Source organism: Leucopleurus acutus (genome assembly GCF_964270905.1).
Source record: "Leucopleurus acutus genome assembly, chromosome: 3".
NCBI lineage: Eukaryota > Metazoa > Chordata > Mammalia > Artiodactyla > Delphinidae > Leucopleurus > Leucopleurus acutus.
This window is the reverse complement of record NC_139145.1, coordinates 103,883,066-103,908,902: the sequence shown is the minus strand read 5'-3', so window position 1 is coordinate 103,908,902 and position 25,837 is coordinate 103,883,066. Positions and strand designations below refer to the sequence as shown.

General features: G+C 36.2%; 1 protein-coding gene across 1 annotated transcript in view; it reads left to right on the top strand.

Moving 5' to 3' along the window:
* ADGRV1 (adhesion G protein-coupled receptor V1) overlaps window positions 1-25,837 on the top strand; it is a 577,115-nt gene that overhangs the window by 27,497 nt on the left and 523,781 nt on the right. Inside the window, exons 2-9 of the mRNA XM_082836315.1 lie at window positions 12,907-13,091; window positions 15,323-15,472; window positions 16,552-16,647; window positions 19,382-19,486; window positions 20,890-21,003; window positions 23,293-23,858; window positions 24,231-24,501; window positions 24,871-25,200. Coding sequence (XP_082692441.1) covers window positions 12,907-13,091; window positions 15,323-15,472; window positions 16,552-16,647; window positions 19,382-19,486; window positions 20,890-21,003; window positions 23,293-23,858; window positions 24,231-24,501; window positions 24,871-25,200 — 1,817 coding nt within the window. The remainder of the gene's footprint in view (window positions 1-12,906; window positions 13,092-15,322; window positions 15,473-16,551; window positions 16,648-19,381; window positions 19,487-20,889; window positions 21,004-23,292; window positions 23,859-24,230; window positions 24,502-24,870; window positions 25,201-25,837) is intronic.

Below are 25,837 nucleotides of genomic sequence, written 5' to 3'. Positions count from 1 at the left end.
TTCAAAGTTGCTGAGGGCTATGGGCGTTGAAGGAAGAGTAGAAGGTGTTCAGACATTTTGGTTTCAGATTAATTTTGTTTTAACATTAAAATTTTGAACAGTTCTTGAGGCCCTATGGAAAATTGTTAATTGAAGGGGTTGGGTATCTAAATTTGTTTAAATTAGAAGAGGACTCCTGGCAGTTGTAACAGATTGCATGGCACGTAATACCTTACAAATGGGAAAGAGGAATTACTCATCTGGACCATAGGTGATTTTCTATCATTTTACCTAATTCATCTGAACATTACATATTTAGGCAGTGTAGTTACTTTAAAGAAGCTATTTACTTTACCTTAACAAAATTTTGGTGAGACCAAAGAACTAAAGGCTTTTTTCCCCCTTTTTTCTTTTTTTTTTCCCCATATATTGTTTAGCTCACACAATTCAGTTTTGTTTCAAACTTAATAAGTGAAAGGGATTAACAGAAAACAGAATGTTATGAACAAAATTAAATAAAAGCCTACTTTTTATTAAAACAAAAGTAAAAATGATAATAAATTTTAAAAAACCTCCCTTCTGCTTGGAAACAAGAGAAAACCCAACTCTTCTAAGTAATCCTTGTTTTACCGAGGAACTAATATCTGCAGTAACAAAATTTTTACAATATCATAACAGCAAAAACTTAGCTTATCAAAACCTATGAGATGAAGCCACAGCTATTCCTGTAGCAAAACCATAGCTGTAGAGGCTAAGGAGTAATGAAAACTAAAATAATTTTTAATTTATGAATCTTAAAAAAATACTATAATAAACCAGTCAGGAGAGAAATTGATAAAGATTAAAGAAAAAATAGGTGAATTCAGAAACAGAAAATTTGTGGACTTGGTAAATAAATCCAAGGTCAAATTAGCCAGATAAAGTCAGTAGACTTATTACTTCATTTTACAGATGAGGAAAGTAGACTCACAAGGGTAAGTGACTGCCTGAAATGGCTCAAGAGTTTTATTAACAGAAGCAGTAATGAGCTTATGCACATATAACTTCAAAGAAATTGAGGAGCAAAATCTGAAATTGTTAATTAACCAACCATTTGGCTACATATCTTCATAATGACCCTATATTTTATTCTATTAGACTTCCATATGTATCCCTGAAAGATACCTATCTTCCAGGGATACATATGGAAGTATCTGCATCTTTCAATTAGATTCCATAGACAAGTTATTACAGATTTACAATACTATATCTAGAAAATGTTTTGATGCTTGATTTAGTTTTTTTTTTTTTTTTTGCGGTACGCGGGCCTCTCACTGTTGTGGCCTCTCCCATTGCGGAGCACAGGCTCCGGACGCGCAGGCTCAGCGGCCATGGTTCACGGGCCCAGCCGCTCTGCGGCACGTGGGATCCTCCCGGACCGGGGCACAAACCCGCGTCCCCTGCGTCGGCAGGCGGACTCTCAACCACTGCACCACCAGGGAAGCCCTGATGCTTGATATAGTTTTTAATAAGTGGATGGATGGATGAAAGGAAGTTGAACTTGTTTGATTTAAAGGAAAGCAATAAGAAGCTTAAAAAATAAAAGGGTAGTTGGCTGCACATAGTGACATCCTTCCAAAGAGTATAGTATGGAAAGGGGCAGAGGCGGGGGCTAGTAACTATGCAGTGGAGAATCTGACAAATAGTACCTCAGTCAGGCGATCAAGGGTGGCAGCAGCAGTGATGTCATTTTGATAGAATGTACCTTGGACACCATGTGATGAGAGTGTCACTATGTCTGAAGTCTTCCCCATAACCCCAGTCTAATCATGAGAAAGTCATCAGGAATTTCAGTTGAAGAACATTCTACAAAATACCTGGCCAGTACTTTTCAAAACTGCCAAGGTCGTCAAAAATAAGAAAAGTCTGAGAAACTGTCACAGCCAAGAGGAGCCTAAGAAAACATGACCACTAAATGTAACATGGTACCCTGGATGAGATCCTGGAACAGAAAAAAGACATTCGGTAAAAATTAAAGAAAATCAGAATAAAGTGTTGACTTTAATTAGTTAAAATATGTGTTTTGTTTTTCTATTTCATTATGAGAATGATTAATATTTATTTAGAAACCATGATATAAAGTCATGGTGATGACCCAGCAGAAGCCAGGTGGTTAAAGGCATGTAGTGTTTAAGCCTGAAGATATCACTGGGCTCTGGCACAAAGCGGCTGTGGCAGGGGTTTTGACCTCAAGACACCGTCAGGGCCTCTTGGTCTGTCTTCTGTTTTTCTACCCTTTTTTTTTTTTCCTCAGGAGGAACCTCACTTTACTACAGATAGAATACAAACCAATTCTTCTAACTCTGAAAAGTACTCTCTTTCTGGGTTGATAGATTGGACCAGGAGGGTGGGCATTTCCCACATTCCCAGACCTCCCTTCTACCTATGCTTCCCATGCCAGGTACAGTGTTGTAGAGGTAAGTTGATACTGTGGTTCAACTTTTGCAGGTCATCCAGGAACATCAGGAACCCCATTATTTTGTTCTTCAAATACTGTGTTGCAGTTCATTCCCCTTCTGACCTTGAAGTTAGAACCCATGATGGGTTTTCATTGTGCTTTTTGAACTTTCCTAGGTTCTCAACGTTTGCATTTACCACAAACATCCTCCTTTCATTCTATTGTTGCTGCTGTGAGGGTGAGTGGGTGGGAGGATGGGCTTTACACGGGCAGTCTAGGATACCCAATCTATTTCCTTTGGTCTCTTGACCATATGGACGTTGAAGGCCTAGAGTCTGGAATCTGGCACTTGGTGGCATGCTGGGATGATTTCCTTCCCCTGAACCTTACAACTACCCTAGTGCTGTAGCTGTTGTTTTTTCCTCCCTTTAACAGTTGAGGGAACTTGAGGCCCAGAGAAGGGAATTGATTTGTCCAAAGTCACCCAGCTGGGAAGATGGTTGAGACTAGAGTAGAGCCCATGTCTGACTCCAGAGCCAGTACTTACCTCCTGCTTTAGAGGCATCTAGGGGCTCATACCCCCCAGAGGCCTTGGCAGTGTCCAGCTACAGGCTTCATAGCATCTATAGCAGGATCTTCAGGTATAACAGGAATGCTTTCCCGGTGTCTTATAAAATCAAATTCCTGAAACTGCAGGGAGGCAGTCTGCAAAGTGTGTGAGTGTGTGTATCCATATGTATGTGTGGGCACACACTTGTGCTTGTTTTTCTACCTTTGATTGGCATAAATAGTCTGAGGAGACATTGGCAGGGTACTGGAGAGCAAATTGTCTGTCTAAATAACAGCTGCTGGACAGATCCAGCCAATTGATGTCATGTAAAAATGTGGACTCATATTTGCCAGTTCTGTAATTTTTCAAAATAGTCTAGAAATCCATTTTTTAAAATGCAAAATCTTCACATTTGATCTTGGCAAAAATTCTTTCAGTGTTATTTTGTAAAGACAGTTTAGACTAAAAAACACACATCTCTAGGCTTCTTTGGGTTGAAACCTCTGGGTTTATATCATGAACCTCTCTCCCTTACCTGCCATGAGTGCAAATAATTCATTTAGAAAATACAAGCACCTACCTGCTCAGTAAAAACAGATGATATTCATTAATTAGGTACAGAATAGAAAGAAACTCACACAAAGTGACTGAGAGAACCTTTCCCCACCTTTTTTCTTTAGGTTAATACTGAATCTCAGAGGAAAGACGAGAACTATTAGAGCTCTCATAGTGAGATCTTAATTTCAAGAAAATTACTCTTGTGACTTTTGTCTTTGAGTTCTATGAAGAATTAAAAATCGTATTTGTAGAGAGTTATGGGTGGCAAAAATCTATCTTTAAATTCTCATAACCTCTTTTCATAATTTGAGAAATGGTTTATAGATTGTTTTGGAAGATGGAGGGGTGCCATCTAATGGTGGTTCAAGAAACCTTCCTTTAGACACAGGATCCTTGTATTTCAAAGGAGCAAAAAGGCAAGTATGTCTTACTGCTCCTTGACAGCTGTCTTTCACACACTCAGATTTGGCGGCTGCGTGAACATATCTTGACTTAATTTATTGCTTCTGAGTTTGTCTCAAAGGGTTTAGTATAGTGAATCTTTCATTTTGCGTTTTGCCAAAGTGGCGTTGAGAGAGCACAGTTGAAATCCATAATCTTCTAGAGCTCCCCATATGTGCTCTAGAACTGAAGCATCTCTACACTGTTCATCCTTTTTCCTTGATGGGCATTTGTAATCCAGATATGAGCAGCTTGAATGGTTTTTGTGATATGCTTACTTGGTGACTTATGAAAATGAGAGTACATGATCTCGTGGAAAATGAAGAAATTTTACATAGAAGATAGATTCCAGAGTAAATACCAAAGCAACTTGGAGGTAACAGAGACTATAAAGAGAATAGAAAATTTTAAAAAATAAGTATTTTCTGAAAGGTAAAAGAACGTTTAATGGGTTAAAGGAAGAAGAACAGGATACCACTAAATTCTTAGAAATTGAAAACAGAGGGGCATAAATTAAAAAAAATTAGTAGAAGAATTGAAATTTAATGATGAATTAAATTCTCTGAAAGGGTAGAAATCAAAGGATTGGAAATTAGAATTAAAGATTAGAAAATCAGAGGGTTAGTCAGAGAATACCAATATCAAATAATAGGAGTTTTAGGATGAAAGAACAGTGAAAATGGAAGGAGGATAAATCATTGTGAAATAATATAAGAAAAATTTCCAGGTCTGAAGGATGTGTGTCAGATTGAAAGGAACTGACTGAGTGCTTAGCCAAATGGACAAAAATAAACCCATTCCAAGAAAAATCCTCTGCAATTTCATAACACTTTTGGACAAAGAGGAGAACATTCCAGAGAGGGGATGACACAAATATACAGACACATATAATACTTCAGAATCAGAATGATTTTGGATTTCTTAACAGCAACACTGTTCCATTGAAAACAATGGAACAAGGCTTTCAAAATAATGAAAGAAAACTGTTTTACCTAAAATTCTATACCCAATGAAAGTATTAAGTGGAAGATTAATATTACGGTAATTTCTAATATGCAAGACCTAAAACATTTATCTCTACACACCCTTTCTTGGGAAGTTACTGGAGGATGTTCTCCATCAAAACAAGGGAATAAACCAAGTAAACCAAAAAAGAGGAAAACATGGAATCAGCAAACAGGACATCAAACACAGGGAAGAATCAAAGGGAATCCCAGGATGATGTTAAAGGGGATCTCAAGATGACTCTTTTGTTTCAGGTGTAGAGATCATGCTTAATGTAGGTCTTAATTAATGTAGGTTTTATAATGTGTGATCTAGGAAGGTGCAGGTTTCCAGATTTGTGTCTACCGTTCCCTAGAGGGTGAATTGATAGGTATAGTAAAAGTCAGCAGAAACCATCATTTTATTGATGAGATCTACAATATTGACGGGGATGTAGTTGAGACAATAAATATGTTCCCATTATGAATGTCTACATCGAAGCCTAGTATTTACCTCTCTGTTAACCACTGTCTTGAAAAAATGTGTTGATTCCTGTAGTCTTTATGTAGAAGAAAACAGAATTCGTTGCAGGCATTTTCTCCTATAGACGTACATTTTTTTTTTATGTGGACCATTTTTTTTTTAAAGTCTTTATTGAATTTGTCACAATATATCTTCTGTTTTTATGTTTTTGGTATTTGGCCACGAGGAGGCATATGGGATCTTAGCTCCCCAACCAGGGACTGAACCTGCATCCCCTGCATTGGAAGGTGAGGTCTTAACCACTGGACTGCCAGGGAAGTCCCTAGACATACATTTTAATACGTGTATAATAGATTCTCTCATGAGTGACAGACGACATTGATAACTGTAATGGACTGTGGGTAGAAGAGGCATTTGGCAGGTGGGGGCTGGTGTGAGGGAGACTGACTTTTTATTGTTTAATTTTTGTTCCTTTTTAATATTGTACCACCTCTACATATGTTAAAGATGAATAAAAATATATTCCTTAAAATTTAAAGTAAGTAAAAAATAAAGGTAAGAAACATCATTTATAGTCTGAATAACTATGAGACTATTCCCTTTATCATTTTTTTTTTTTAAGATTTATTTATTTATTTGGCTGCGTTGGGTCTTCTTTGCTGTGCGTGGGCTTTCTCTAGTTGCGGCCAGCAGGGGCTACTCTTCATTGCGGTGTGCGGGTTTCTCGTTGTGGTGGCTTCTCTTGTGGCGGAGTACGGGCTCTAGGCGTGTGGGCTAGTTGTGGCATGCAGGCTCAGTAGTTGTGGCTCACGGGCTCTAGAGCACAGGCTTAGTAGTTGTGGCGCACGGGCTTAGTTGCTCCGCGGCATGTGGGTCTTCCCGGACCAGGGCTTGAATCCCTTTCCCCAGCATTGGCGGGCAGATTCTTAACCACTGCGCCACCAGGGAAGTCCCTCCCTTTATCATTTAAAAATATTTAGCATTTCCTCAATTTGTAACATTAGATTATTTTGCTTTTGAAAGTTGCACATTTAAATTCTATTTTGGTATGGAAGAAGGAAACGGCTAATTTTTTGTAGTACTCGCCAAATACCAGTAACACAGATTAAGAATTCTTAGAGGCTGAATAATTGATGATATGAATGATGAAACTTCTCTTGTTCCACAGGAGTAATTCTATAGTTTTAGAATGCTCTTTAGTAAATGTAATAGAATTCAAGTAATTCTAAACTTGAAAACCTTGCTCCATTAGGATCATATTTTCAGTATGAATTACCTGGTGGTCACACCGTGGGAAGATGCTTGCTATGGCATTGACAAGGCAACAGCTGAAGCTGAAAGGTCAATGTATCTCTTCAGTTCATCACTAGTAATGTTTGTCTTTTCACCTTCTCCTGTCATTCACAGAGGTTGTACAGTTTTTATTGTGAAACTTAAAAAGACCAAGTTAACTTTCACATTGATGAAGGGTTATGTATGAAAGTTGATCACTTCAAAATCATCAAAATCAGTTGAATTCTCCTGTTTTTCTTTATACTGTCGTCTATTGGGTCCTGATTCTCATTTATATATTTTATTCTATTTTGTTTATACAGACTTATCGAAACTTAAAGTAGAAGACTATTCCCATTTATTCAAAATATAGTATACTTGCTACCTTTCCTGAGGTACCTATTAATAAGAGGCAAGGTGGGAGGAAGGTAATATCCTAGATAAACAGAATTTAGAATTCAGTGATTATTATAACTTATTGTGGGGGCAGGTATTTTTTTATAAATGAAATTTAGTATGTTTCTGTGCTAAGTAATACAAGTGAGGAATGAAATTAGCAAATACCAGTAGATTTTCAGAAGGGAAGAAGAGCTAGGCATCAAGGGGAAAAAGCAAGAGAAAGGAATTAATGCCTGGCTAATTTGAAGAAGCATGATATTGGGGTTCCTTAGGACAATCAGAAGGGCATTAACTTTTTCAGAATGCTGAATCAGTGTGGTATACTCCTGTCCTGCTTTGTTCTATTGTGAAAGCATTTTTGGTTTGTCTCTGTGTCCTAAATTTCCTCACTAGTAATTGTCCATTTCAAGGTGGAGGAGATAATATTGTAGATGGTGGTAATAACTGCATGAGAACAGGAAAGATAGCTGGTGTGGTGTCTTTTCACAAATGTTTAGAAAAGACCATGGCTGTTGAGTGTGAGAGGGGAGGAGGAGGGATCTTCCACTTGGTGTATCCTGACATGAGTTCACAATATCACAGGTTTGAATTTAATGGATAAATGTTGATGCTGGAAGTGACCGAATATCCAAACCAAGCTGGCTATAGCAGAAAATGTAATTTATTGCCTCAGCAACTGAAAAGGCAAGGGTAAAACTGGATTCAGGAACCTGAGCTCGATTATCAAGACTTGGCTCTTCTCCACCTCTTAGATCTGTCTTTGGCTGTGTTGGCTTCATTTTCAGACTTCAGAGAAAACTGGCCCCAATCAACATGATCCTGAGTCCAGCAGTAGAGGGAATCTGCATCTTTATGCTTAAGCAAAAGTCTCAGAATTGTCTTTAAAATTTTTTTTAAAAATTTTATATTGGACTATAGTTGATTTACAAGGTTGTGTTAGTTTCAGGTGTACAGCAAAGTGATTCAGTTTATACATATACATATATCTATTCTTTTTCAAGTTCTTTTCCCATTTAGGTTATTACAGAATATTGAGCAGAGTTCTCTGTGCTATAAACCAGGTCCTTGTTGATTATCTATGTTATATGTAGCAGTGCGTATATGTTAATCCCAAACTCCTAATTTATCCCGCGTCCCCCAGCCTTTCCCCTTTGGTAACCATAAGTTTGTTTTCTAAGTCTGTGAGTCTGTTTCTGTTTTGTAAATAAGTTCATTTGTATCATTGTTTGTTTTTTAGATTACACATATAAGCGATACCATATTATATTTGTCTTTCTCTGTCTGACTTACTTCACTTGTGTGATAATCTCCAGGCTCCATGTTGCTGCAAATGGCATTATTTCATCAGAATTGTGTCTTGTTGGCTTTGATGGCCGATCTAAATCCTTTGCCCACCCCTGTGAGTATCTTGGAACCAAGGGCCATCTCTTATGGGTCTTTGTGTCCTCAGTGATTAGCACAGGTGTTATACAGTGTATAGTAGGCACTCAGTATACAGATGTTATACCAAACTGTAAGCTGCTCTTCTGAAAGCAACCAGTTTGCATTGTTAGAGCTGTTCTAATATATTCCTGATTTTAGTTTTGAAGTAGTTTTTGTAGAATTAGGTGACTAGTTGGTTAGGCTGAATATGCAAGAACCTGAGACTTTGTGTCTGCATGCTATCAGGACTCTATGCAAACTTCATAGTGTAATCCAGGAAATAAGAAAGTAACCTAAATCTCATATTGTTTTAACACAATAAGAGATTGATTAAGAGATAAGAGATCTACTGGCAGGAACAATTTTCATTTTTTTTTTTTTTTGAATCATGCTGATCAGGAGTGGGAGGTATGAGGGTAACATGGGTGATAGCTGGAAATGAGAGGATTTGAATATTGGAATATCATGCCATTGCAGAGCAGAGGAATGATTCAGTGAAGCTAAAATTATTCTTTCACAATTGTGACAGAATATGAATTAAGCACATAATGATCTTTAAACATATGTGGTTTGAAATTCATTTCATAGAGACGTTTAAAATAGGTGGTCTTGTGGGTCATGTAAAACATTCATTAAATCTAATAAGAGAAACGTGACCTGAAATAGACGTAAGATTTATGTGTTGTGTCAGTTACTAATGCCTAGTTTTCTGAGTTTAATAAAGGGAATTCCAAAGACTAGATTTTTAGTATGATAGAGGAAAATGTACCTAGTTACCCTAAAAAAGAAACTATTCAGCATTTGTGTAATTATGCCTGTCTTCTAATGGGAACTTCACTTTCAAAGCTTTTTCTTCATCTTCTAACTTCTATTGAATGCCAACTTTGCCTCAACAACTTTTCTTACAAGTTGAAAAGATGAAAGCAGAGGAGATTCAATTATCAATGATGTCACAGAATTTGAGGCATTTCCAGTGATGCTTGTTTGTTCATTTTGCATAATCTCAAAACTCACTGATGTGAGTCAATTTAAAATGAGTTTACTGACTTAACCACAAGATCTAATTGCCTGGGAGACTGCAGGAATGCACCATTTGAGCTCATTGGTCCTGACATTAAAAGACGTTAAATATTTAAAGTAGTCAAGAGAACCGTAGTTTTAGTTAAATAAATTTCATGTTTATCAGAATAATAAGGTGCAGACCTTTAGGAGATGCATTAAGTATGCAGTTTTATGGTAGTTTTGGTTATTGTGCATGAGTTTAAAATAATAGAAAGCTTGGAAACATGTAGCATAAATTACCTACCATGTTATTAAAGACAGAGATGTGTGATTTGTCGGAATAATGTGTAAGAGGCAGTCTAGTGTGGTTATGGGTAGAGCGTCTGGAGGTAGACTCCTGGGTTCAAATCCTGCATAGCCACTTACTTAGCTAAGTAACACTGCCTGTGTTAACTAATCTGTCTGTGCCTTAGTTCCCTGAGCTATAGAATAGGGTTAATGATATCAGCACCTTTTTCACAGATGTGTTGTGAAGATTAATTGTGTTATTGTGTATAAAGTACATAGAACAACACTATATAAGCATCTGCTGTTATGATTTCGTTCTATAGGTCATGACATTTTTTCTTCAGGATGTATGGAATCTTAAAATGCTATATAGTAATATGTAGAAAAATATATGAGGACGTCTGCAGTAAGTTCAAGCGTATTGCATTGAAAAATTCAGTAATTAACTTAAAGCTACAAATGTGATCTATTTCATGTCTCCTCCAAGACACATCCCTCATAATTACTCACACTCTTGGATAATATATTTCAAAGGGTATCTCAAGGATCAGTTGTATTAGAATCGATAGGGCTGTCCGTTAAATGCAGATTCCTGGGCCCCACCCTAAACTCACTGGATCAGAATTTCAGTGTTTGCAAATCAGCATTTTAACAAATGTTGGAGTTGATTGTTATGCATGACAGATTTTGAGAACTTATGTTCCCAGTCATACATGATTTGCCCTTCTCATGCTATAACTCAGTCTCACTTTTTCTTACTTAGAACTTCAGGTGTCATCTTATTTCTCTCAACTCATGGTTCTATTACATCTCATGTTCAAGGATTTGGGATTTTTCTTTCAAAATTGCAACAGACCAAAGTTGTCTTTTTCTTACACATCCAAGGCCTGGGTTGCTACCTCCTCACCCCTCCATTCTGTATTCTCTTTCTTGGCCCTAGTTTCTTTCTTTCCCACTATTTGTCATAAGTGAGATGTAAAATCATCCTGGCTTTAGAATTCCACAAAAGATCTTCAATTGTCTCTGGTTTAGCCCAGAGCTCCCAGTTTCCCACCTTACCTAGGCTTTCCTGTTTTCCTTCTCTTTCATCTTTTTTCTTTCCTTCTCTCTCAGTACACACTCTTGGCTTAGAAGTCGAGGAAGAGTTTGCAGTTGGTGAGGGCGAACTATTTTATTTCTTCTCCCAGGTCCCTTAGCCCCATGGCAGCTTTCTAAGAGAGAAGGCACAGGTGTAAAAAATGCCTCAGTGCTCCAGAATCTCTGTCCCTGTTGGTCTACGTCTGTTTCCTGGACTCTATCTGAACTCTGCATCCCTGTCTATGGATTTTGCAGCCATAAACATGTGAGACATCATTAGGCAATCCCAGACTGCACTGTTTGAATATACTCGACTGAGAAAATTGCATTTTAACCCTAAAATATATCAAGGGCTGGTTTATGTGGTAGTTCCTAAATAGAAAGCTATGTTTCGCCATGTGGAAATACCAGATACATGAAAATTTTATTACTTCTTGACCAAGGTAAAGATTAATAGGAAGCATTTTGGCTCATAGAGTACATAATGCAACTCTTCTTTAAAACGCATGAACTTGTTATGTTCGTGTGACTGATCACATAATCCTTTGGAATCTTAATGATCCGTGAGATAAATTGTTCACATTTTTAGAGGTACATCTACATTACAAAATACCAGCTCTTTTGAGAGGCCACTGCACTGTTAGGCTTTTGAAAACTTGAATTACACAGTGTTAAAAGTAGGAACAATATTGATGACTCATAAACACACACATTGTACTAAGAAAATTATAAGAGTTATGGAAAAGAAAGAAACACTTTGCCAAATTTCCTTAGTTTTAAAGCAACATGGACATTTTCTAAGAAGTGATATTAGTATTTTAGCTAGGAAAATGGGAGAAATTTAAGTCCTGGAAATTTATGTGTTCTTTGAAAGGATTAGCATTTCCTTGCGATAACTAAAAAATTAAAAAGCATTCTCAAGACAAAACTATGGGAAAAGTAGATACAAACAAGATATAAACTTTTAGCTTCAGCTGCTTTATGTAACAGTTCCAAGAGTTTGCTCATATTTGTATAATCATCAAATAAATAATGTCCCATTAAGATTATCAATCCATTTGGTAATTTTTAGTTTTGACTTGTATTTTATGGTTTGCTTTGAGAGAAGATGGGCTTTAACTCAACTTTCATGTTGTTGCTTAGGTTTTACTTAGAATAAATTGGAGGGACTTTTTTTTTAAGATTATTCTTTTTTTTTTTTTTTTTTTTTTTTTCGGTACATGGGCCTCTCACTGTTGTGGCCTCTCCCGTTGCAGAGCACAGGCTCCGGACGCGCAGGCTCAGCGGCCATGGCTCACGGGCCCAGCCGCTCCGCGGCATGTGGGATCTTCCCGGACCGGGGTACGAACCCATGTCCCCTGCATCGGCAGGCGGACTCTCAACCACTGCGCCACCAGGGAAGCCCAAGATTATTCTTTTTTAAATTAATTAATTTGTTTTTATTTTTGGCTGTGTTGGGTCTGTGTTGCTGCACGCGGGCTTTCTCTAGTTGCGGCGAGCGGGGGCCACACTTCGTTGCGGTGTGCGGGCTTCTCATTGTCGTGGCTTCTCTTGTTGCAGAGCACGGGCTCTAGAGCGCAGGCTCAGTAGTTGTGGCACACGGGCTTAGTTGCTCCGTGGCATGTGCAATCTTCCTGGACCAAGGCTTGAACCCAGCTCCCCTGCGTTGGCAGGTGGATTCTTAACCACTGCGCCACCAGGGAAGCCCTGGAGGGACAAATTTTTTTAATAAACTAAATTTAATAGATAAGTTTAAGGCAAGTTATAACTATTATGTTAATATGTAAATTAAAGAACAAAAAGTACTTATGGATAGTAAACAGTACCGAAGAGAGTTGTGATTTTTGACTTATTTCTGTGATTACACATTTGCATTGGATGGCTTAATATTTGATGGATTTTTATATCTTAGTTGCTTACTAACTCTTCACTCTTATCTGTAGGTAATGCAACGTAATGAAAATATATTGGATATATTTTGTGAACGAAATCTTTTTTTGTTTTTTCCCTATAGGGATGCCCTCTGCATCTTTATTAGTAAATCTTCTTTCAGCTTTATTCATCCCTTTTGTGTTTGGAGAAACAGAAGTAAGGTTTGCCGGACAAACAGAATTTGTAGTTAATGAAACAAGTACAACAGTTATTCGTCTTGTCATTGAAAGGATAGGAGACCCAGCAAATGTCACTGCAATTGTATCGGTAAGAAATGACAATAGTTCTGTTTTTACAGAAGTAGATAGGAAATGTTTTAGTTTCAGTGATAAGAATTTTTTAACTCTTTGAGTAGTTCCATTATGATAAACAATTTGCAGATAAACGATTTATTCCTTTTATATCTGTTAGAGATTTATAGAGTGCTCTAAGGTAGCATGTGCATTTGACAGTAAAGATACAGTATTTTAAAGATATAGGCTGATTATTTTAAAATGTTCGTATGTTTATTTTAAAACAAATAAAACCCCAAGATATGAAGAAGTATTTCTAAGTAAAAGAACATTTTATTTTGGATAACTTGAATTCTCATTATCTCTGCTTGGATTTATTACTTAGTATCAGGTGGCTTAGAGAAAATATATGAAATATTTAAATGTAGAGAAATGGCAATTAAAAAAAAACCCCTTATGTCAGAGAGCTCCTTTTTTGGGAGAAATTAAGTATATTAAGTAGAAGTTAGATGGAATTTGTTAAACTATTGCTCTATCTTACACACAGTTTAGTTAGTAGATAGATTATATGTACATATATTTGTGTTTAACCAGAAAATCATGTCATATGACCACTAAGGACATTGATATATTTGAGACCCAAACTACTTGGAATTTTTATTTTAAAAAATAAGGTTTTTTTTTTTTTTTTCCCGGTACGCGGGCCTCTCGCTGTTGTGGCCTCTCCTGTTGCGGAGCACAGGCTCCGGACGCGCAGGCTCAGCGGCCATGGCTCATGGGCCCAGCCGCTCCGCGGCATGTGGCATCCTCCCGGACCAGGGCATGAACCCGTGTACCCTGTATCGGCAGGCGGACTTTCAACCACTGCGCCACCAGGGGAGACCCTCAAAATAAGTTTTTAAACAATAGGTTAAATCGTCACATTGGGACACACTGTAGAAAGACACAAAGAAGAAAAACTATCTATGAAAGAAACACAGTATTATAATTTGGTGCGTTGCTTTTAGTTTTTAATTTATGACATGTATGTATATTTATTGAATTTATTTTTAGTTTGAGTATATATTATATTTAATAGCTTTTTACATATAATTTTGATCGTATCGTAATAATTTTTTCAGGTTGCTCTGTCGTATTCACAACTTTTCTTGATGGTGCGGTCATCATTTCCCAGTCATTTCTCAGCAGTTTTTCATAGAGGTTGCTTCCAATTTTTGCTGTTGTAAATATTGCTCTGATGAAACTGTTTACGTACATATCAATTTTTGTATATTTTGGATTGTTAAATGATTTTTTGCGTTGGATTACTGTGGTTTTACTCTTTATTTGTATCAGTGTCTCTTGATATTTAATGCTTTCTAAAGAGACTGTGCCACTTTTTTTGTGTCACTTTTTATATTAAGGTGTGAGAACAAGTTTTCCAACACCCTTAATAACTTACTTGGATTTTTCAAGTATTTAAAACGAACTTTATTTTGTAAATGAGAACTAGAAATTGACTACAATATCCCTATAGACATCCTTCATTTTTAGTTTATACTAAATCGTTTTTTTTTCTAGTAGCTAAGTTACTCATTTTGGGTTCTTTGGCAGAAGAAATCTCATTTGGATTTGCACAAGAAGTTGCTCCATTATGATTTCATAATTATTGCTCCCTTGAGAATCTTAGCAATGCTGATGTTACAGAATGAGGTCTTAAAAAGTTTTGAGGAAAAATTTATAATGACTAATAAATTGGTATGCTAAAAGAATTGGGTCCTTATTGGTGTTGTGGGAGAATATAAATAAAACTTCAGGTTTAAAGTTTTGGAAAGAGTGGTTTCTTTAAAACTGATAGGGAAATAATTGATTTTCCTGATGTATTTTGGCTACTTACACCTCTTCTTTGGGAGAGTTTTAACTACAATTTGTCTTCCCTGTTAGGTTTGCTGTAATCCACTTCACATCAATCAAGAGGCAGAGAAAAAAATTTCACATCATTACTTTCCTTTATAATTACTACTTTTCTGTGAGGAATCTAATGATTCCTTTACCTTCTAGAGCGTAAACAAATGTTTTTATATAGAGTCATTTCTTCTTATAATGCTTTTTTATGGTGATTTTTTTTGGTTGTTAGATATTTGTTTTGTTTTTCCACATCCTGTTTATAAACATCAGTGTCATTTGATGATTCATGTTTGTTTTGCCTGTTAATTGCTCTAATTAGCATCAATTTTGCTTGTCCTGACACTGTGTTATGTAAGAACTGTGTTTTGCATTTGATAGCTGTATGGAGATGACACCGGTGACTTTTTTGACACATATGCTGCAGCTTTTATACCTGTTGGAGAAACAAATAGGACAGTGTACATAGCAGTATGTGATGATGATTTACCGGAGCCGGATGAAACTTTTATTTTTCACCTGATTTTACAGGTAAGTCCTTTTTTCCCCAGTAAGCTTAAACTCATAAAAATCTTACAATGCTTAAAAATCATTTTCTCTAGAGATGAGCCAATTTAAGTGCCTGGTGGTGGTTTTCATAGAAGCCAGAAATGACAGTCTCTTTGGCAATTCCTCGGTCTGGTTATTCCTCAGACAATCTTGTTTAGAAGATTCTACTGCTAGTTTTTGGATTAATTCAGCTTATTTAGGAATTGCCATGACAGATGCTCAGGAAAACCTTGTCTTCCCTTTGGCCCTTTTCTCTTTTATCCCTCTTCTGCTACCAGATGCACAAAGAATGACCGTGACTTCTGAGTTCAAAGGAGAAGGGTACAAAAAGCAGGCTTGACAGTGGGAGGTCCCTGTGCCTTAGAATAAATTTGGAGCGCCCCTGGGAAAAATGCTTGACTAGCCTAAGGTTTAATTGTCCTTTATGGCTGAGGCAGTGACGGCTAACACTGCTCTACTTAATTTTTCTGAAGTGAATTGAGAATTTTTTTGGAATGACTGGGTTGGTGTGATTAAAATTTTTGTGAAAATGGCACTTGAAGCAGTCATGTTTTACTTTTGTAAGACACTCTTTTTTCGTATTTCTTTATGCTGCTATTGAATATTAATAGAAATGTAGCAAACTCTTCCCATATTTATTAGAAAAATTGCTTTAATATTTTAGCTTTAATTTGGTTCTATGATTCATAGAATAACTAATTCTTAAGTTTCAGCACCTTCTATAGTGTAAGAAAAAAATCACATATGAATAGAATTTGATAGTTACTTAATTCTCTGTTATATTGGTAATGAAATTAGAATATATTACTAGCCAGTGATTATTTATAACAATTTATATTTTAATAGTGATTAATGGTTTTCAAAACTCTTTTGAAGAATTCTTGTTTAGAACTTAACGACTTTGACTTAGTTTTAATATATTTTCTTAATGTGCATTAAAAATATACTTGTATTTTTATTCATATTCTGAATGATTACATAAAGACCAAAATCCTTTTAAAATAATCTCTTTTTTCCTCTTATGTTTAATTGCTTAATTTACTTTTGGGCTTTTATTTTAGAAACCTTCAGCAAATGTGAAGCTTGGATGGCCAAGGACTGTTACTGTGACAATATTGTCAAATGACAATGCATTTGGAATTATTTCATTTAATATGGTATGGTTATAATTTTTTTTTTTCGGTACGTGGGCCTCTCACTGTCGTGGCCTCTCCTGTTGCGGAGCACAGGCTCCGGGCGCCCAGGCTCAGTGGCCATGGCTCACGGGCCCAGCCGCTCCGTGGCATGTGGGATCTTCCTGGACCGGGGCATGAACTCGTGTCCCCTGCATCACCAGGCAGACTCTCCCACTGTGCCACCAGGGAAGCCCTATGGTTATAATTTGATGAATCTTGTGGTTGCTTAGATAACCATCTATTAAATTTTGTGATTACTTTCTATGCTACCTAGAATCATCCTGTCTTTTGATATATAAATAAAATTTGGTCTAACTCCGTCTGTATTCCACATTCTGTAGACTGTCCTTTTGTTTTACCTAAGATTTCTGTGAAATGAGGGGACCCCTATGATCGTGGTCATCTCTTGCCCTAATCTCTTTCTGCTGATCATTTCACCTGACTCATTTGTTAGCTCCTCTGGTGGTCTCTAACTCAGATGTTGTCCTTGGTCTGCTATAACAAAATACCATAGACTGGGTGGCATTAAAAACAACAGAAATTTATTTCTTACAGTTATGGAGGCTGAGAAGTCCAAGATCGGGACTTTAGAAGATTTGGTGTTTGGTGCAGGCTGACTTCCTGGTTCATAGACAGCTGTCTTTTTGCTGTGTTTTCATGTGGTGGAAGGGGCAAGAGAGGTCTCTGGGGTCTCTTTTATAAGCATAGTAATCCCATTCATGAGGGCTCTGCTCTCATGACCTACTCCCCTCCCAAAGGCCCCAACTCCTAATAACATCACTTTGGGGGTTAGGATTTGAACATGAATTTTGGGGGGACACAAACATTCAGTCTGTAGCAGATGTTGTAACACAGTTCCTTGTGCTTGATGTCCCCAACTGGCACTTCAAAAAGCATTGTCTCTTAGCCTCCTCTGAAAGTTTAGAGTGATTCTAGACAAGAAAAATATATTGAAAGAACACTGAAAAAACCTATAGTAAACTTACAATTGAATAGCAGATGTTATAGCTCTTAAATATAGTTATTCTATATTTATTCCCTACCTTGAGATTTTCCTATTAATTACTATTTCTTGAAGGTTAAAACTCCATGTCATCTTCCTCAGTTTTGCTCAACAGGTCATTTTTTTCTCCTTTATCACCAAATTCCTGTGTCCCTGGCCAGTCCTATGTTCAGAGGGTTTTGTTCTTTAGAAAAAAACACACAACACAGGTCCCCCCCACCTTTGAGAGAAATTGTTTTCAGCTCTGAAATAAAAGAAAATTTATCTCAAGTAAAATTGGATATTGCAAGTAAATTTTAGTCTACAATAAACTTCCTGGTGTGGAGTCTTTTTGAATCATGTTACTAATTATCATTATTAAAAGGTAATGTGACTCTCCCCAGCTTTTTATTTATTTTCCAATTTAGGTTGCTACTTCAGTTGGTGTATTGTATGACATTTTCTTAGCACCTTGAATTATCTTTGAAACAAGGTGAGCTTTAGATAAATATGATTTTTATAGTTGCAGTATCTTTATTAAAATGGATATGTGAATAATGCCAAGGTAGTAGACGTTTTATAACTTCCATTATATCAACATTTACAAAAATTAATTAATTAATCAATCGCTTCTATTTGAATGATCTGGAATTTTTAGTTAATTATGAACCAGGCTCCCTTAATTGCTTAATTTTTCTCCCTACTTCTTTTCCTCTACACTCACTCCCAACTTTCATCCCGCACCTCATACTGACTTGTTTAAAGGTTTCTTTCCTTCTTTCTTTTGACATTAAATTAAATATCTTAGCCACTGGGAGTGAGTCCTAGTCTCTAGCATTTGTCCTAGGTCCCTGAGTGTTGTGATCTCAGAGCTGCCAGGAAGCCTCTGACTAGGCACCTGCCCTGTGTGATTAAAATTAAACTAAGTAACTGTTGAGCTCACAGTCGTTACTACATAGGCTGGCTTTGTTTTCCAGACTGCATGATGATTATATCGATGATGAAGGTAACGATGATGATGATAACAATTATAGCCAACATTTGCTGGGTCCTCACTGTGTGACATGTACTAGGATAAGCACTTAGACGTGAATTATTGACACCTCATCACAACTGTTTGAGACAGACATTCCTATTCCTGTTGATGGATGGGGATACTGAGACTTAGTGTCACCTGCGGCCTTAGCTAGCGTCTACCTGCCCACTCATCTCTTCTACCCTGCCATGCCAACACTGTGCAACATTTGAAGTCCTGGCTTTTTCTTCCCCTCAGTGATCATGTCCTGAAAAAATCATTAGCAGATGTCTGTTTTCAGTGGCTAACTGACCAATGAGGAGGGAACAGTGGATGGGAGCAAGGCTGAACCGTAGTCCCAATGAGCTGCCCTGGCTTGGAGGCACAACTCATTTCTGTGACCTCCTGGGCCCCTGGGAGCATTTGAGTTCATCATCTTTCAATGAGATAACCTTTAAGATTCCTCAGCGGAACAGCTGCTTGTTGCTGGAAGCAGGACAAGAACCTACATCTTTTGCCTGACTAGTTTTATGTTCCCTTTATACTATTATTTTAACCTTTTAAGCGTTATTAGCTACAGTTAGTGAATGCTAGGAAACCCCACATTTTTAGAGCACAATGTAGATTAATTGTCTGTGGAAAATTAGGATTTCTAAGGTAACAGTTTGTACGAGCTCCTGTCTATGATCAGCACCTAATGGTCTTTGCTCTTCCAATAGCCTTTCTCAATCACAGTGAGTGAGCCCCCGGGCAGAAATGAAACTGTGCCTCTTACTCTCATCAGAGAAAAAGGAACCTATGGGATGGTCAGTGTGACTTTTGAGGTAAGTTTACTCTGAAATCATTTTAAATGGTAACACTTCAGAGTTCATACCAGATGGCTGTACTTTTAAAATCAAGGTCCTTTGTATAATAAGCATGACTCTTAATGAAAATAAAATAAAAGTAAATACTTTGATCATCTGATAAATTTCATGTTTAATATAAAACTGTTTTCCTTGCTGCTTGGATATACTGTGCTTATGTGAAACACAACATATCATTTTAGATTACAGGATAATAATAAACCACAAATTGAATAATAATGTTAATTCTATAAAATTCATAGAACGTTTATGATAAATCTTTTCAAGGATATAAAATTTTAAAATGCTCATGGGTTCCTTAGGCTTATATAAAATTATTTAATATGTAGTCTTCCCCCATATACATTCCCCATTTTAAAAAATATACTTAATGGATGGTGTTAACAGCAGTTGTACTCCAAAATTTGGAAGAAAATTGGCTGTAGAAACGATAAGGCATCATCAGGTTATAGTGTTTTCAACTCTCTATGGATGTCTGAAGTTATTTTATTAGCTCTTGAGCCTTCTGTTATGTTGAAATAATTACAGCTAACATTTGTGGAGCACTTAATATTGCCGTATACTGTTCTAAGTGCTTTACACTGATTATCGCTGCATGTAAACTGCAACTCTTCCCAGCACTCAATCTCCCTCATGCCCTTTAAAATTTTTTCTCCATAATACTTACCATCATCGGACACACATTTATTTATCTTCCATTTGTTCCTTTTCATTAAATGTAAGGTCCTGGTGGGTAGAAAGTTTGCCTTGTTCACTGCTATATCCTTAGTACCTAAAAAAGGGTTAGACACAGAGTACTTAATACTTTTCAAAAGGAATATGATTTTATTAAATATTCATATCTAGCCTGGAAAGTGGACATTATTACGCTCATGTTAAAGATGAGGAAAAAGCTGGACAGAGTTATTAAATACCTTGTCCAAGGTTACACCGCCAGTGGTGGAACTGGTATTTGATTCCGTTACTTAAGAGAGTACACTAATTGTGAATACATTCCGCTCCAGAAAAAGTACTTATAAGTTTTTTGTCAGTTTTAATAGTACGGTTGAGAAAAAAAGAGAAAGCTCATAGAAACCATGTAGTTTAATGTAATTATAGTCAAGATCTGTAATTATATTACAGGCCTTGACTATTAGTTAGAAGGGCAGACTTAATATAGGTTAGTATCATTCTTCTTATTATTCTTTTTTTTTCTTTTTGGTGGAAGTACCAGGATATATTTGTTTATTAAAAAATTTTTTTAAAGTATCATTCCTCTTGCAAAACATTTTTAACTAAATATGTCAGCTGATATCACAATAATGCTTTCTTATTCTTCTGAAATATTTCATGTTTATTGATGGCACTGTGTTTCCTTGCAGGTAGAGGGTGGCCCAAACCCACCTGAAGAAGATTTAAGTCCAGTTAAAGGGAACATCACTGTTCCTCCTGGCAGTGGAACAGTAGTTTATAACTTGACAGTTCTCGATGACGAGGTAGGATGTGTTAAGTGCTTAAAAGGGACAAGGCCTCTCTCTGTGTTATAGACATGTTAGAGAATATTATGTCAAGTATTAAATTATGTTCAGGATTTGAAATTATTCAAGAACATAGTCCTATGTGAAGTTAGTGTATTATGGCCAATTATGCCTTAGCTATAAATATCTCTTTTGAATATATCTTGTTAATATTTATCTTATTTAATTCACATGAAGTTGTGTATCTAAAAGGTGATGAACTTGCATGTAACTGACAACCACACTTAATACAAACATTTAAGCATTTTGTAAACCTTGATGGTTGATTTTGCTCGTGATTTCAGTTTTGAGCAGGTACAGTACTACTTACCCAGCATAAATATTTTACTATAAAAGCAAAGAAAATTTGGTTGCATATGATATTCATTTTTTTTAGATATTTTAAATGTTTACATTCATAGGAAGGCTTTTGTTATTTTTAATTTCACATTGAAGCTACCAAGAATTGAGATACATGACACAGCTAGTTTAACTGGTAAGGAAAGAATGAATTTGAACAATATGTACAAGGATGTCCCCCATGAGCTAACCAAAAGAAAACATGACTTTTAATAAAATAATCTTAGTATTATTATTAGTAGTATTACTTAGTAGTATTATCAGAAAAAAAGGGAATAGCTGGGAATTTATCCCTCTACCTTCCCACAAAAAAAATCATGAAACCAAATCACAAGAGAAGAAAAATGAATTAGAAGACATTATTAGAAAAAAGTATTTCTCTTGAAAAAATGAACTATTAGATAACATTGATAACTCTTAATTCATCTGGTTGTGAAAGCTAACAAAAACCTTTTGTCTGTAGATCCTGGAACATTTAACAGGTTATAATTTGGGGGCAATGATTAATTATACATTTTAATTATAAATTTAAAAGATCATCTTCTGAGGATCTACTATACAGCATGGTGACTATAGTTAATAGTATGGTATTGTATACTTAAAAGTTACTGAGAGTAGGATTTAGGTATTCTCTCCACACACACACACACACACACACACACACACACACACATACACACACAGAGTTAACTATGTAAGGTGGTGGATGGGTTAATATCTTGATCTTTGTAATCACAATGTATATGTATAGCAAATCATCATGTTGTACCCCTTAAATATATTAGTTATATTTGTCGATTATTCCTCAATAAAGTTGGGGGGGAAAAGGTCATCAATCAAATCATTACATTTTCTTTTTTGAGATAAATAGCTTTACTTTTTATATTTCTATTGATGGAGGTAAAACTATATATTTTTTCACTTTCAATCATTTATAATGAAGTAAAAACTCAAATAGCACAGTAGAGATAAGCCCTAGGATTTCTGTGTAGTTAAAAAAAAAAAGTTTCGGGACTTCCCTAGTGATGTAGTGGTTAAGAACCCGCCTGCCAATCCAGGCGTCACGGATTCGAGCCCTGGTCCAGGAAGATCCCACATGCCTCAGAGCAGCTATGCCCATGCGCCACAACTACTGAGCCTGTGCTCTAGAGCCTGTGAGCCACAACTACTGAAGCCCGTGCACGCCTGTAGCCCGTGAACTGCAACTAGAGAAGCCACTGCAATGAGAAGCTTATGCACCGCAATGAAGAGTAGCCCCCGCTCGCCGCAACTAGAGAAAGCCTGTGCACAGCAACAAGGACCCAACACAGCCATAAATGAATAAATTTATTTATTTATTTATTTATTTTTAAAAAGTTTCATTTTAACAGTGTCATCATTTTGCCTAATAGTGACTCTTGTAGCTTGTTCTCTAGAGAGACATGATATGTATTTTGAAAATCATGTGATTGGTATCATATGTTTAAATCTTGAGATAGAAACTGTTTAGAGAGAAGCAAGAATAATTTGACATGATTGAAAACTAACAATTTGTATGTGATGTTAATGTAGTTTTCCAGATTCTTATCTATTATCAGACCTTGAATGCTGCTTCTGACCCTACCCACCTGATGAAACTAGTTTTTACTGTCAGATCTTTAGTTATCTAAAGATTGATCAAGGTTGAAAGCCATTATACTGATACTTGCTTACTTGTTCTTATCATTGCTTTATCTAAAATATGTTGTTTACCTTTGGAAAATATTTTAGTAAATAGACACTGAACAAGCCTCTTTATCTGCTCCCTTCAGGTAAAGATTTTTTTATTTCTATGTAATTGCATTGAAACAGAGGGACTTTTCACACTTTGGTTTTTTTGCAGGTGTTTTGGTTATTGATGTTTTACCACTGTTTATATTTCTCTGACAGGTACCAGAAAATGATGAAATATTTTTGATTCAGCTGAAAAGTGTAGAAGGAGGAGCTGAAATCAACACCTCCAGGAGCTCAGTTGAGATCATCATTAAGAAAAATGACAGTCCTGTGAGATTCGTTCAGAGTGTTTATTTGGTACCTGAGGAAGACCACATACTCACAATTCCAGTGGTTCGTGGAAAAGATGACAAGGGAAATATGATTGGATCTGATGAATATGAAATTTCGATCAATTATGTTGTTATAACTGGGAATTCAACAGCACATGCCCAGCAAAATTTAGACTTCATTGATCTTCAGCCAAACACAACTATTGTTTTTCCACCTTTTATTTATGAATCACACCTGAAATTTCAAATAATTGATGATGCCATACCAGAGATTGCTGAATCATTTCATGTTATGTTACTAAAAGATACCTTACAGGGAGATGCTGTGCTATTAGTCCCTTCTGTTGTACAAGTCACCATTAAGCCAAACGACAAACCTTATGGTGTCCTCTCATTCAGCAGTATCTTGTTTGAAAAGACAGTTATAATTGATGAAGATACAACATCAAGGTAGGGTTTATTTTAAATGTTGTATTGCTACAATTATTTTAATATGTTATTCCAAGATTTAATATTTGTGGTGTTGGACACAGTGCTGAACTGTTAAGTGTATGTGTCATTTCCTTGACCATGGTTTCACTGTTTTTTTTCTATTTTGGGAGTGATATTTAAATCACATATTTAAATATGCAAGTTAATTCACATTATGGTAGTTTCCTAGGGCACATCTACATATCTACTCCTTCATATTAAAAACAGTCATTCTTTATGATTTGGATTCTGCTTTTACCAGTGTCTGGTGGCCACCTTGACATTGAAAATGCCCATTTTAAGGGAAATAGAGTGTATTATATGACCATATATATATTTTTTTAATTCTAGATTTGAAGAAATTACAGTGGTTAGAAATGGTGGCACTCATGGGAATATTTCTGTGAACTGGGTATTGACACGGAATAGCAGTGATCCTTCACCGGTAACAGCAGATATCAGACCAAGTTCTGGAGTTCTCCATTTTGCACAAGGGCAGATGTTGGCATCAATTCCTCTTACTGTGGTTGATGATGATCTTCCAGAAGAGGCAGAAGCTTACCTACTTAAGATTCTCCCTCATACAATACGAGGAGGTGCAGAAGTGAGCGAACCAGCAGAGGTAGATCTCTTATTATGCTTTACTTGTGGGAATATTTCTGTGTCATAGAACAGCTGAAGAACTTGACCACACAAAGCACGTTTATGTTTAGTTTGATGTGACAGGAAGAGCACTGGTTTTAGAAATGGTGGTTACTTCCCTTGCTGAAGGTTGTCCCTCTGTAAATAAAAAGTTTGCTCTTAAAAAAATTCCACAAAGTTTTCAAATGTGTTTTTGATTCATCTGTTACTCTATTACCTATGAGAGTAATCATTTTTAGATGTGATACATAAGTAAATATTAAAATTCAAAATAGCCTAGAAAATAAACCGTTTGGTAATCTCAGATGTGAGAATTCTGCACTTTAATATTTTATTCCTTTATCTGCAGCTTTTGTTCTACATTCAGGATAGTGATGATGTTTATGGCCTAATAACATTTTTTCCTATGGAAAACCAGAAGATTGAAAGTAGCCCACGTGAACGATATTTATCCTTGAGTTTTAAAAGACTAGGAGGAACTAAAGGAGATGTGAATATGTTTTATTCTGCACTTTATATTCCTGCTGGAGATGTGGACCCTTTGCGAGCAAAAGATGGCATCTTAAATATATCCAGGAGAAGCAGCCTCATTTTTCCAGAACAAAAAACCCAAGTCACTGTAAAATTACCACTAAGAAATGATGCATTCCTTCAAAATGGGGCCCACTTCCTAGTACAGGTATTTGAATGATTAAAATAATCTCAACTTTGGTTAAACTACAAGTGTGCTTATCTGTGTGAGAGAGTTAACCAGTCATTATTTTGCCTTCATTTATATTTTGGATTCTGTTGCTTACTAGAAGTTATGTAGGGAGTCCAAAGAGAGCCTGTCTGCCCCAACACATATAAGGATGAATAAAACAAGGATTATACTAAAGTCTGTTTTAATCATGTGATAATAAAAGTAGATCAGACATGAAATGTAGGTCAGAATGTAATGGATGATGTAATGGAGAAATTCATAAACTGTGAGTGGGGGAGGGCCAGGAGAGAGTGAGCCATTCTTTTGAGTTGATTTAGGAAAATTTGACGTAGGAATATAGTTTGTAGAATAAATATGTTTTTCATGATGGATGCTGCAGGGAAAGCATTCCAGAAATAAAAAAAGCAATATGAGAGAAATTGTGTATATAACTTTAAATAGTATACTAAAAAATCTATTAACTGTAGATAGAATCTATGGACTTCTATCTACTTAGTAAGAAGAAATAAGGGCCCTATATTTCTCCATCTTATCTCTTTTATTTCTTAACTTTTATTAACCAGAGCATATTTTTATTGCCAAAGTTTGAAACATCTGTACTTATTTATGCTAC